The sequence below is a fragment of the Venustampulla echinocandica genome (genome assembly GCF_003357145.1).
Source record: "Venustampulla echinocandica strain BP 5553 chromosome Unknown scaffold_0, whole genome shotgun sequence".
In the NCBI taxonomy this organism is placed as follows: domain Eukaryota; kingdom Fungi; phylum Ascomycota; class Leotiomycetes; order Helotiales; family Pleuroascaceae; genus Venustampulla; species Venustampulla echinocandica.
The window spans coordinates 5,944,049-5,956,781 of record NW_022474205.1 but is presented as its reverse complement, the minus strand read 5'-3'; the positions used below and the strand labels follow the sequence as shown (position 1 = coordinate 5,956,781).

The 12,733-nt window shown below is 47.9% G+C and overlaps 6 protein-coding genes across 6 annotated transcripts; 3 read left to right on the top strand and 3 right to left on the bottom strand.

The window, feature by feature from the left end:
• Positions 1-1,114: 1,114 nt before the first annotated feature.
• BP5553_01839 (uncharacterized protein) lies at positions 1,115-2,167 on the bottom strand (the record flags this gene model as incomplete). Its single annotated transcript, XM_032010462.1, has 1 exon — positions 1,115-2,167. The coding sequence occupies one exon, from the start codon at positions 2,165-2,167 to the stop codon at positions 1,115-1,117; it is 1,053 nt and encodes a 350-aa protein (XP_031874516.1).
• Positions 2,168-3,508: 1,341 nt separating this feature from the next.
• On the top strand, positions 3,509-4,830 carry BP5553_01838 (uncharacterized protein; the record flags this gene model as incomplete). Its single annotated transcript, XM_032010461.1, has 3 exons — positions 3,509-3,588; positions 3,660-4,276; positions 4,727-4,830. The coding sequence occupies 3 exons, from the start codon at positions 3,509-3,511 to the stop codon at positions 4,828-4,830; spliced, it is 801 nt and encodes a 266-aa protein (XP_031874515.1).
• Positions 4,831-5,528: 698 nt separating this feature from the next.
• BP5553_01837 (Uncharacterized protein) lies at positions 5,529-6,729 on the bottom strand (the record flags this gene model as incomplete). The annotated part of the gene is made up of 2 exons (XM_032010460.1): positions 5,529-6,332; positions 6,391-6,729. 2 exons carry the CDS (start codon positions 6,727-6,729, stop codon positions 5,529-5,531), a joined length of 1,143 nt encoding a protein of 380 aa, XP_031874514.1.
• Positions 6,730-7,369: 640 nt separating this feature from the next.
• BP5553_01836 (Uncharacterized protein) lies at positions 7,370-7,679 on the top strand (the record flags this gene model as incomplete). The annotated part of the gene is made up of 2 exons (XM_032010459.1): positions 7,370-7,516; positions 7,590-7,679. The coding sequence occupies 2 exons, from the start codon at positions 7,370-7,372 to the stop codon at positions 7,677-7,679; spliced, it is 237 nt and encodes a 78-aa protein (XP_031874513.1).
• A 519-nt stretch (positions 7,680-8,198) lies between these two features.
• On the bottom strand, positions 8,199-9,329 carry BP5553_01835 (Uncharacterized protein; the record flags this gene model as incomplete). Its single annotated transcript, XM_032010458.1, has 1 exon — positions 8,199-9,329. The coding sequence occupies one exon, from the start codon at positions 9,327-9,329 to the stop codon at positions 8,199-8,201; it is 1,131 nt and encodes a 376-aa protein (XP_031874512.1).
• Positions 9,330-10,676: 1,347 nt separating this feature from the next.
• BP5553_01834 (Uncharacterized protein) lies at positions 10,677-12,267 on the top strand (the record flags this gene model as incomplete). The annotated part of the gene is made up of 5 exons (XM_032010457.1): positions 10,677-10,936; positions 11,000-11,300; positions 11,348-11,415; positions 11,463-12,054; positions 12,127-12,267. The coding sequence occupies 5 exons, from the start codon at positions 10,677-10,679 to the stop codon at positions 12,265-12,267; spliced, it is 1,362 nt and encodes a 453-aa protein (XP_031874511.1).
• Between the last annotated feature and the right edge of the window lie 466 nt (positions 12,268-12,733).

Genomic DNA, 12,733 nt, shown 5'->3' with positions numbered 1-12,733 from the left:
CATCTCCCCTTCTCAAAATTCCAAAGCCCCATATACACACACAACATACAAAAAACGTTTACCATCAACCCAAGAACCACCTCCGTCCCTCGAGTCTACCGACAGAAGCTCCGTGACGAACAGTTAACTTGACCATGGCAGCCACGACCATCAACGAGCACGACCCAAACCACCCGGTTTGCCACTACACTCCATGTGTACGGTGTGGTTGTGCAGGATGGTGCGGCTATTGTCCCAATTGCGGACAAGGATCTGAGACTTGAAGCTTGAAGCTTGGTGTTTGGCGTTTGGTGCTAGGAAATGGAGCTCGGCCAGAATTCATATGCTTTGGAGAATGTCTATCTGGGCGTTAACGGTGGGGCGTCACTTTACACCCCTGTGGGTGTTCGAGCTAGTGATAGAGCTCAATATCAAAGGAGTTAAATCAAATAAGTTCGCCATGTGTACGATAAAACCAAAGAAGCTAAATAGCTTCACCCTTGAGATCTATGTACGACGTCGCTAAGCTCAAGAAAGAATCGTGTGACACTAACGCCGACGACCACCTCTCTTCGCACTACGATTGTCCCCTCTATTGCAGCAAATATAGACTTCATTATCTTGTGATTGCCATTGTAATCTCTTTGCTGTCTATCCTCCCTTTGATTTATTTGTCCGCCTGCGTTCGTGCGAGAGACTACGAGGTTGATTATCTCCAACAGCCGGAGCAGGCGGCGAAGAGGTCATGAAGGAGTGGCTGACAGCATACAGTGCCAGCTACAAGTGAAATAGACCACTTAATTTGGCCCAGCTCTCAGTCTCTCCATGCTTTGTGGCGATTTGTTGCTTCCAATCCGAGTATTTGGTTTAGTGTATTTGTTGAGCTTTCTTGTTCAAGTTTTGCAGATGCTGTGAACGACTGACTTAACAGGTAATATATATTAAGGTCTGGATAATTGGAAGCCCAATGTCTTGTTCGCATTAATAGACCAATACTAATTTTGTCCACTGTTTTATTCATAGCCGGTTTCTTAGCTATCATACTGCAACATGCTCAGAATCAAGATTTGTGTGTATCAACGATTGGGCATATCTAAAGCAAACGCATTTGTTCTCTTTAGTCCAGACTTTGGTATTAACTCTTAGGCCAGATCTCCTTCCAAAACAACCAATCCAAGATAGCACCGCCTTGACATCGTTTCAGCATCTTCCATTCCTTCTCAATATCCTCCATCCAATCCAAGAAATCCTCATCGCACTTGCTTATTCCAAACAGTTTCTCCATTCTCATCTTTATCCTCCTGACGTTATCTGAATCTAAGCCCTCGCAATGATCGAATACATGGAAGGCGAGCACCGCAAAAATCTTTCCGCGTTGTTTGTTGCCTCGTTCGGCGACAATATCGAAACAGTCCAGGTATAGCCGGCCTAGGCGCCAGTCCACAATATTTTCCGTCCTCAACAAGGTAAAAAGTTGTTTGGCGGCCAGAATTGCAAGTCCTTGATCCTGCTCCGACAATCCTGCTTTGATCATATTGTGAAGATGTTCGTTTCGGAGGACGATTTCTGCTCGGTTGTTATTGCTCTCAGCCCTAACTTCAGCGGGAGCAAGACACCACTCGCAAGAACACGCAAAATTGTACTTGTCCTTGAGGTATTTCTCATCGATTATGGCTTCTGGGGCGTACGAGATTGTAATCTCCTCGTTCACTGCGATATCTCGAAATGCATGGATTGTAACTGCTCTGAGCTCTGAGTTCCAAGTCTGTTGAGCATTTGGATGACACGAGTGGTTGATTCGCGATAGAGTCGGAAAGATTCCGATTCTTTCAGCCCCGCCCGCTCGCCTATCTAGGGAGTAGGGGATGGCATTCGACTTCACAATACCACTATACTGAGTGGTAAAAGAAGTTAATTGTGGATGCTGTATCAGGTGGAAAGGCTCCATGTTAGGGAGCTCCATTGCAATTTCTCTGATATGTGTGGGCAGCTGCTCGAATGCCTGTTTAACAAAGCTTTCTCGCTCCTCCGTTGGGGTGTCGGTTAGGAAATTGACACTGGTTGTATACAGTGGAGATTCTACTAGCAGTCTTGTGCCAGCGTCAAGGTTGATTCCGGCACGCAGGCCTTCCCCACAGTCGTGGCGGCCAACGTAACCCACTATGAAAGTCTCTTCAGAATTACTCATGATGCAATAAGCTCCTAGAGCAAATAGGAATGCCAATCGTGCAACTGATGCTTCTTCAGGCGGTCCTATGGCTATGGACGCTGATGGCGATGCAGCAGTCAGACAATGATAGTCCTGGAGGTTTCTTGAGATAAGATCCGGGGGTCGAGTAGTAATTCTTTCAATATAACCGACTACTGTGCCTCTTGATGTCTCCTATGAAGACCGTTTGATCGGGGATGAGGATCCAAGACTTCGTGAAGAAGTTATAGCGCTTGTGATGAGTCGTGGCAAGAATTATAATTGTGTAAGGTGCCGGGAAGGGACTTGAACCTAAGTGACACGACGGAAGTTTAAATGAGAGTGTCGAGGATGGGTAGTAGATATGTGCAGCCTGCTTCGAGTTGTGTGTAGATAGTGGTTGTTGTATGTAGTTTTCTTTTGTGTGATTGATGACGGAGGAAAATAAATTACAGTAATGAGGAAGGAGTAGGCTTTTATGAACATTCAGCGAGACGAAATAGGGAAGAGAGAGAGTGAATGCGGCAAAATTATTCCTTAGGATGCCGCCATGGATATTGAATGTCAATATGTCCACATGTAGTTAGTTCAGTAGGAGAATTGTTAGGATTCACGAATTCCTATGTATAGGTAGCTAAATGTGCACAGTTACTATCGATTACGAGTTCATAGTTTAGTGATTTATATGTAATATTTAACAGGGGGATCGATGAATCACCTTACTTGAAAGAAATTATGCATAGGTAGTTGCACTGTCATGGACTCGTGTTTTTCTTCGGGCTGATCTTGTTTGGCTCATTAGTAACTGGAATCACTCGGGGCTCATTTTGTGCAGCAAGGGCAATGGTTTCAGAAGATGAATTGTTTGTCAAGTGAACTGGATCCTTGGTAACAACATTTTGGTATGGGTTGATGTCAATCGTCGTGGTTGTTGTTTGGGAATCAAAGTCCAGAGAGCAAGTCGCCGGGCATGGTATAGCCTCGTGCGCCACAGCCAGTCTTATCTTCACATGCCAGACAAATAACCCTGCTGGCGGTGGTGAAAAGCCCCAGCCTCAGCCCAGCCACGCGGCACCAGCCACAACCGCTACGCACCCCCACTTCCTAGACTCCAGATATCGTTAGACCCATTGGTTACGTCATGCCTGCAGCTCGCCACCCCGCGCCAGTCGTTGACGAGTTACTTCTACAACCTTCCGTCTCTTTAATATAAAACACTCCATATCCCCCTTCCAAACATACTCCATAAATCACATATCCCACTGTTTGCTCCCTCATCTCTATAAACCACTACTACTTCTTCCTATATTTGGAGAACACATATCAAATCCTACCGACAACATGTCTGCAAGCACAGTTCAAGTCTCGAACATCAGTTCGCAGACCAGCGAAAAGGAGGTCAAGGATTTCTTCTCTTTCTGGTAAGTGCTTCTATCATTCCCTAGGTGCCGTTGGTGCTCGCCGGATTCAAAAGCTGACTATTTCTCTGTAGCGGTAAGATCACTAGCATTGAGATCACGCCGACTGGCGACACAAAGAAGGCAACCGTCACCTTCGAGAAAGATACTGCAGCGAAGACTGCCCTACTTCTTGATAATACCGCCCTTGGCGCAACTCAGGTTCATGTTTCTAGTGCCTCCGGCTCAAGTGCGGACGAGGGAAGTCACTACACTTCGAATGAGCACCGTGACAGCGACGAGATCACCCAGGAAGAGAAGCCTCGAAGCCGTATTGTCGCCGAGTACCTCGCACACGGCTATACAATCGGTGACCAAGCCGTTCAAAAAGCGATTGACCTCGACCAGAAGCATGGCGTCTCCCACCGCTTCTTGTCCACCCTGCAAAATCTGGACTCAAAATATCACGCCACCGACAAGGCTAAGTCGGTTGATCAATCGTACGGCGTTACACAAAAGACGAACTCGCTCCTCTCTGGTCTGACCTCGTACTACGAGAAGGCTGTCGGCACCCCAACTGGCAAGAAGCTTGCAGGCTTCTACACCCAGACCTCTCGCCAAGTCCAGGATATTCATAACGAAGCTCGGCGTCTGGCAGATCTCAAGAAGGAGGAGGCGGGCGCGAAAGGCTCGGGCACTGAAAAGCAAACTTGTGAGTGCAGTTCTAATTCAAAGAATTGTCCGTGTGCCCCGGGAAAATGTGCCTGTGTCGGCTGCGAGAAATCAGACGTCAAGATCGTTGCCGAAGGCAAGACGAAATGTAGCTGCGCTGGTAACGTTGAAAAATGCGGCTGTCCACCAGGCCAGTGCACCTGCGGATCTTGTCCTAAGGCTGAGGTGAAGGTCGTCTCTGGATCCGACAAGACGACATGCAATTGTGGAGGTGACTCGGGGAAGTGTGCTTGCCCTCCGGGCAGATGTACTTGCAGCTCCTGTGCGAAAGCGAACGATACTCTTCCCCAAGCCGGAAACGAGAGCTATGCCCAAGCAGCACTTGGCAAATAAATCAGGATTTTATTCGAATATATTTGAGGAGCGAAAATGTACTATTAAATTTGATTTGGACCTCTACTGACATATGGCTCACGCCTTGCTTTTTCAGCGTTCGCTACCCCTTCTGCACCTGAAGCTGCCTCTACTGCCACTGGCGTCGTTGATTCTACAAAAGTCGCTCCTTTGGAACCCGAAAAGGGAACTTATGCTTAGTTCGTCTTTTAATTTGCCTGTGTTTTATGTTTAATGACGGGCGAGGCTGGGGCAGTGGTTTATGAGGGTCATATGGGAATGGGTGCGATTTCAATGGCTTTGTCCTTGATTCTCTGGTTGATAGCGTGTAAGGACTGCGATGGGTTATAGGCAACTAAATTAATTCATTAAATTGAATATTGATCTACGTTGTTACCGACAGTCTCTCCTCTGTGATATCATTTGAGGTGTAAGTCTAGTACGATATGAGCATACAGTTTGCGGCCTAGAAGATTAATAGAGCATTTTAATAGCACCTTTGATCTCACCCTAGGAATTGGGTATGGCATATAATATGAGAGCTATTAGGGTTGGCTTCTACAGTGTACCGCTTGCATATAGCGTAGTAAATAAGTAGATCATACATACCTATATAACTAGACTCAAGTCTCACCGAAAGCTACGTAGAGATGCGAAGTAAGTGATAATCGTTCTTATTCGGATTAAATTTCATGGAGCTGAATCGGATAGTTCGGCAATCTACGAGCTGATGCGCCAAATATAGTAGGCGCCATATTTTTACCTTCCATTTCCATCCCATCCCATCCCGTCCCATCCCAATCTGAGCTCTCCAACAGCAAAAATAAGAACAGGCAATTCATAGGTATCATATCATCCATCAAACAGCCAAGCTAGCACGTAACAAGTTCAGGGAATATTCATCTGGGAACTCCAGCACTCCTGGCACTCTCGCCAACCCTGACTCCGTCTTCTTCATCCGTTGCCCTCTCCCTTCCCCTACGGTTGGCAGGCTCTCTCACGCTTGCCGTCGTACTCACACTCTCACTTCTCGTCCGACTAGCATCACTCTGCCTCCTCGCTCTCAATGTGAGTTCCAGTTCGCGAATCCTACGTTTCAATGCTTCGTTCTCGCGCTTCACAGCTTCCAGCTCGTGGCGGTGATAGGCTGTTTCTTCGTACCGGCCGGTTGTAGGCACGCTTGTTATGGACTCTGAAGTGGAATTGAGGAGGCCAGGGATATTGCTTGATGATGAATAGGAGGGCTCGCGGTATTGTGAGAGACTTGGTCGCTGTTGGTGTTGGTGATAATGGTATGGAAATTGATCCGGATGATGGTAGGAGGATTGGGTGGAGTTGAGGAGGGTTGGGGAGCTTGTGCCACTGCGGCGAGAGCCCGTTGTGGAGTTTTGGCGACTGAGAGACTGAGAGGAAGGTTGGGGGATAGAGTCATGTCGTGGGATGGAGCCGCGTGTTCGGTCTGCAGTTGAGGTGATTCCGCCGACGGTGTTAATGCCTGCTGTGACGCTGCGTGTGCTTGTGCTGGAAGAGGTACGATGATGTCGTCGCTGAGAGGGTACCGGGTGGTTTGGACCGGAGAGGAGGTGATTTGCGTTATGGTCAGCATTATCAGGGAGGCCGGCGGAGGTGGAGGATGTGTTGGAGACGACAGAGGCGTTTTGTGCTGCTCGAAGCATAGAGAGTTCACGGGTTAGGCGATTAACCTGTTTGTTGTTCTTAGTTCACTTTGCATTCGAGGAATAGGGGGATATTGTAACTTACGACTGCTTCCTGCTCCTTCTCTAATTGAAGGTGCAAATCTGCTGCGGTCAGAGGTTGAGGATGCCTCAAAGGACCAGGTCCAGCTCCAACGCCCGTATTGTCCCCCGCAAGAAACCCCCCGGTAATTGTACTAGTTCCTGCCATATTTGGCGACGCCAACGGAGGTGAGGTGGTTGTGTGGCTGACGGTACTCTGATTAGAAGGGAGGACGTTTAATGAGGGCGATGCTGGGGGAATAGCCTGCTGTGATGCTCGTCTTGAGGTAGTTCGCGAGCGGAGACGCGGGGATGAGGCTAGTGGTCGCGGGGATGGAGGAACAGAGTTGAGATCGGGCGCCATAATTGGGACTGGATATTAACTTTGGGGGTCAAAAAGGGCGTGGCAGGAGCATAAGTTTAGTAAGGAAAAGCACCAGAGAGTTAATAGATCGAAGGTTGTGATAACAAAGAATAGCCAGGTTGTAGGAGGACGTGGTCTGTAGAGTGTGGACCCTCCAGTTCGACGATTAGTTTCAGCCCTTCCCGAGGTGGAGTCGCGGGATGCATCACGTGAACGATCATACCCACAGCTTGCCTGGTGCCTGAGGCGTGTAAGGTTTTTGCCCACTACGTAAGGTACCTTAGTGTAATAAGTCTAATAGGTATCAAGAAGTGGTTTGAGAGCGATCAGGGTCAACGTTATGACGTATGAACTGGGGTGGGGCAAATATGTTGCACGAGTAGGTTCATCTTACTTTCGTTACAAAGGCAAGCTCTTCTTCCTTTTCAATTCAATTCAGATCCATCAAACCTAAGATCTATCCAAAACAATTGTTCACGAGTAAGTTCCACTATCCTTCCGCTATGTCACATATGTGGGTGGCTCTGCCACTCTTCTCTCAGCCAATTCAACCCTTCCCCAACCATCAAGTTCCTAACAAGAGTCATGGATTCTAACGCTCACAACGTCACCAACAGAATAAACCCACATCCATTCCAAAATGTCACCAACAACGTCAACCCACCCAGGACGCCAATCGCCATCTCCCGACAGCTCTTCGGGCGCTCAGCAAAAGTCACCACCTGGAAGTGGTAAAGGCGTTGACTCTGACACCCATAACCAGGACGACTGCAAGTCCCAGATCAAGGTATGACCACCTTCATTTTCGTTACTCAACGAGTTTAGCAAATGATAATGGACGCTGATCGCTGTTGATACAGGGCTTGGAATCGAACCCCAAAGGCCCTCTCGAGGACCATCTCAAAGAGGCATCGAGTAAGACGATGAAGCCCACTCAGGCTACTAAGTGAGGTTATCGGATGCTAGATGGCAACCGACAATGCTACTGCGCTGAAAATGGAGGATGTTGAGCATGCGCTGGGGGGAGCAATGAAGGTCGAATTAGCGACACAGGAATGAGAATGAGAAAAGGCGTTAGTTGGTAAACGATCAGAGACATGCCTCCAATTATAATTTCTTCCCCATGACAAATAATATCGCGAGATGAATTCTGAACATAGCCTGATAGAACATTGTCGGTATATATCAAGGGATGTTTGAGAACTGATACCTCGGAGGAAGGGAGGGTCATCTACCGAATATATCTAGCCCTCTGAGCTTCGATTCCGCGGATCTGCTCTGCAGCAAGCATCGGCCATACCCATGTCAGGCTATTTGCCCGGGTCCGCACTACCCAAGTATTTTAGACTGCCATCAATGATTCTAGCATGTTGGGCTCCCTAGTGTTGCGCAATCCAGTTTTGGGAGGGAAGTTGCGCAAGCGTGGGTGGTAAGACTCCAGGTAGACTCATGATACGGGTTTTAGTTTGTCAGCTGTTGTCTCGTAGCTTAGCAAGTGCAGCAGCGAGGCCGCCACTTAGCTCCTCATCTTTTCGCGTCCTCTCGTTTCGGCTCTCCTTTCGCAGCGTATTTTCCGCTTCAGCAGCGGCGGCGGCTAAAGCCTCCAGTTCGTCTTCATCTGGTTCACTCGTATCAGGTCCATTTGATGGTACCCCTGGCTCTTGGGATATCTCGTCCTCGCCAGTAGATTGCATCTGCCTTCGAGGTACCGTGCTCAATGGAATAGCTCGCTCCAAAACCCCTCTTCTCGCCTCAACATCTTCCGTTCCTCCATTTCTCGAGAGGCCACGTCTTGCAGCTTTACGTACCCTAAAAGGTTCGTTGACAACGGTACACCACTTCCTAACTTTCTTCTCGCCCCAGCCACCAATGACTGCGATTTCTTCCGGTCGAGCATTGACCGCGGCTCTTAAACTGCCAAACGCACTTACTAATGTGACAGCATCTGTCTTATTGATGCTTCGCGGAACCGTCACGAATTCCACCATCTTCTCTGCATATCCCTTGCTCTCAACACCTCGAATAGCGGTTGGATTCGCATGTTCATAGCTCTTATATAACTCCAAATAGCGTGCTGCTTCCGCGGCACTCCAGGATAATATGACAGTAACGTTGTTGACCAAACTCGTTTTCGCCAACTCTTTCAGACTATCTTCATGATTCCCGATATCCACCATTGTAAGCAGGATACGCAGATTATATTTCCCCTGAAGGTTCCGGATGCGGTTGTAGATGTATTCGGGATGCAAACGATGGTACTTGAGGGAAAGGAAGAGCGCGCACGTAGTCTGTCCTAGAACATAGTCGGCAGGGATGTCGGAATACTCCCACGCAAAGGAGCGTAGATTGGTGAGAATCGGATTGCCTTTCTGACGCGGGGAGACGAGTATGGAAGAGCCTGAACCCGTGGCGCGCGAAGGGAGAGCTTGTGGTGTTGGCTGTACAACCTTTGGATGACTTGGAACACTGCTCACAGGAGGGGCGTGGTCAAGACGCTGCGGGGTCGGTTGCTGAACACGCGTTGGAGCAGCCAGAGCAGCTTCGGAGGCAGCTAGAGCCGCCAGGAGATCGGCGTCTGTATCGAACTCATCGTCGTCCATTATAGCGGGTCGTGTATCGAGACGGGCAGTAATACTATCATCCAGTCTGCGGTGCCACGCCGAAAGCAAGGCAAGCGGTGCGAATGTCAAACAGACCGTACCAGTACTTTTTTTTTGGCCTCTGTATGAATGTGCTGCGGCTGCCGTCGTATTTATTGCTGTATCTGGAGATGCGAAGAGTGAATGAGCAGGCGGAGAAGCTGTTCACTGATATCAATAATACAGAAGCTCAACAGGGTCTGTCGCTTACTAATACATCCAATTACAATACCGGTGGCCAGGTACGAGTACGGAGTACGACCGCGGAGTTGCGAACGGCAGTGAGAGAACTAATAAAGCGGACCCCCCGCCACTCGAAACCTGGGGAAACGTCACAGTCGTCACTATTTGCGTGACAAGTTACAAGTTTTCAAAAGGATGTTTGGAGCATGATACATTTAGATTTAAATTCCAACTCAAAGTCGTAAGTAACGTACCAGGCGGGTAGGCTTTCCTCGATATAACGGCCTAGCTAATGCTGTCCAGCATAACGATCAAGCCCATGCCGTCCCTCGGGCAGTTCGGCGTACCCCGGTCTTTACCCCAGGAAATCCATCAACTTCCCTCTCCAGCATATTACTTTACTTATTCGCCGAAATACCTCGCAAGATAATACCGCTTATATCATGTCAAGCTCTAGCGCCACTGAAAATGAAAAGATGCAGGATACGAGTAAGGATTATGTGATGGGACAAGGTGGTGTGTACCCTTTATGTTCCGTGGCGATCCGGTTGAAGCAGTCACTTGACTCTTTGAGAATAACACCCAACCTCTATTCTCCCCAGCAATTAGCAAATCCACCAGGAGAGCGGGCCTGGTGTCCTAGTTGTCTGGCCCTCCCCCAAACCCTGCGCTCCCCCTAGTTCCTTGCCTTTAACGCTATTCACCGGCACTGTAGGTGCGAGAAATCAAGTTGATTCCACCCTATAATGTAACCATATATTCTCGAGAACCCTTCTTTTATCTTTCGTGTACCTTAGCACCAAGGTTCCTCCTTCTCCTTCGGATACATTAAAGTCGGCTTGATCCGGGGAAGGATAGATCGAAGACTCAGCTTCATTACCGTCCTTCGTAAGAGGACATCTCCTAATCGCTAAACGGTATATATAGGAAATCTAGCGTGCGTCAGCCGATTCATCAAGTCATATTTTATTATCAACCTGTAGAGGGATCGGCCTAGTCGACATCCTGGACTCGCAGGCTTGGCCGTTGTGTTCTCACTGCCGCGACGGAGCTCCTCCGTCCTCCCAAGAGCTGTGAGGAAGGGAAGTGCTTTATGTTTGCATTGTTTGCATTTGAGGATGATAGATGAGCAAGAAGAGCTTTCTCGTTTTCCTATCCGCCCGAGATATAGCCCTAGCATTCATAGGAGTCGTTCCAAGCTCGAAGTCTAGCTTGAGAGATGGAACTGATCTAGATTCAGAGGCTAATATGCAGAATTATAGTGCAAATAAATCTGATCAGGAGCTCAATCAACAACCACAGGAGCCAGAGGAGAGTCTAGGTCAATGTCGACAGACCGAAAAAGAACACGGATGGCGCAAAGTAGTGCGAAATTTCAACCCGCGGTAAGTCACAAATATTATATACCGGATATACGGCGATCACTCAAGGCTGACTCGGTATTTCAGATGGTTTACGGTCAATATGGGGACTGGAATTGTGTCCATTGTCCTATACAACCTTCCCTATAACGGAAGATGGCTTTACTGGATATCGGTGGTGATATTTTGTCTGAATGTCGCATTGTTCGTAACTTTCTTTCTTATCTCAGTCGTTCATTACACTCTCTATCCATGGATATGGAAAGAGATAATCCAGCAGCCTGGCGACAGCCTCTTCCTCGGAACATTTCCGATGGGTCTAGCCACTATCATCAATATGATCGTCTATGTTTGCGTGCCTGCATGGGGCTATAGGGCTGTTCAGCTGGTATGCCACTCTAGGCAAGGATTGCGTTCATAGACTAATCAAAATAGGCCTGGGGTCTCTGGTGGATCGACGTGGCGCTATCGCTCGTCTGCTGTCTATTCGTCCCATTCACTATGTAAGGATTCTAATCCGAACCCCCTTCACAACTACTCAACTTCTTAGGATGTATTATTACGAAACTTCACTTTCAGAAATGACTGCCGACTGGATCTTCCCGGTCGTGTCAACGATAGTCGCTGCAGCATCAGGTGGTGTCGTCGCCGAAGTACTTCCCAACCCAACCCACGCCCTCTGGACCGTCCTCGCCTCTTACGTCCTATGGGGTACAGGCGTTCCGCTCGCCATGGTTGTGCTTGTAATATACTTCCAGCGGCTGACTGCCCATAACCTCCCTCCTCGTGAAGTAATCGTCTCCGTCTTCCTGCCTCTGGGACCCCTCGGTCAAGGAGGCTTCGGCATCATGCAGCTCGGCAAAGTCGCAATGGATATCTTCCCCAAGACATCGACTCTCGCTCCCTCGACCATAAACCCTGGAGAGGTTCTGTATGTAGTAGGCTGGTTAGTAGCGACCGTTCTGTGGGGATTTGGGCTCGTGTGGTTGTTTTTCGCAGTCGCGAGTCTTGCGACTGAGAGGTTCCGGTTTCCGTTTGGTTTTGGATGGTGGAGTTTTACTTTCCCATTGGGTGTTTTTACGGCTAGTACTACACAGATGGGGAAGGAATTGCCTTCGAGATTCTTCAATGTTTTTGGCACGGTAATCTTATCCCTCCCGCTATTTTTACTGCAATAGTCGTTATAGGAAGAATGAATACTAATATCACTATAGATCACGGCTGTTTCTGTAACACTTTTATGGATCCTCGTCTCGTTTCATACAATCAAAAATGCGGCTTCAGGGGAATTGTTCATTGCGCCTAGTTCAAAGAATTTAAAAAAGAAGAGAAAGGATGTTAGAGCTACTGTTTGAAGCATAGGTTGGCTCCAGGGGGTTGAGTCGATCCGAAAAGCATTTTATAACTGGTGCGAAACTGCCTTCTTTTGGGTTTTGGCATGCCTAGCATGAGATGATATGTTTCTCAAATTGTGAATAATGTGGATGCATATCTCTCTGTAAATAGTATACATAAGCAAAGTTCATCAAGTGATTCATTCTGTCCTGTTAGGGAGATGTTAGTATGCATGACTTATGAATATGTATTATTAGGTTATAAAGACTGTGTTTTGCCTTTCCCACAACTATATAATCACTGCCTAAATCCGTTTATACAACTGGCGAGATAGCCCTCTCCCCTCTAAATTCGGAGATCACTGGCAAATGCATTTTACCCGGTTCTTACTTTGCATTTTATATGATATTTCTATTCTTTAGTAATTTGTTAAATGATCACCCTGTGTATATAGCTATAAGTAAGGCGGGTGACGGCTTATGCTCA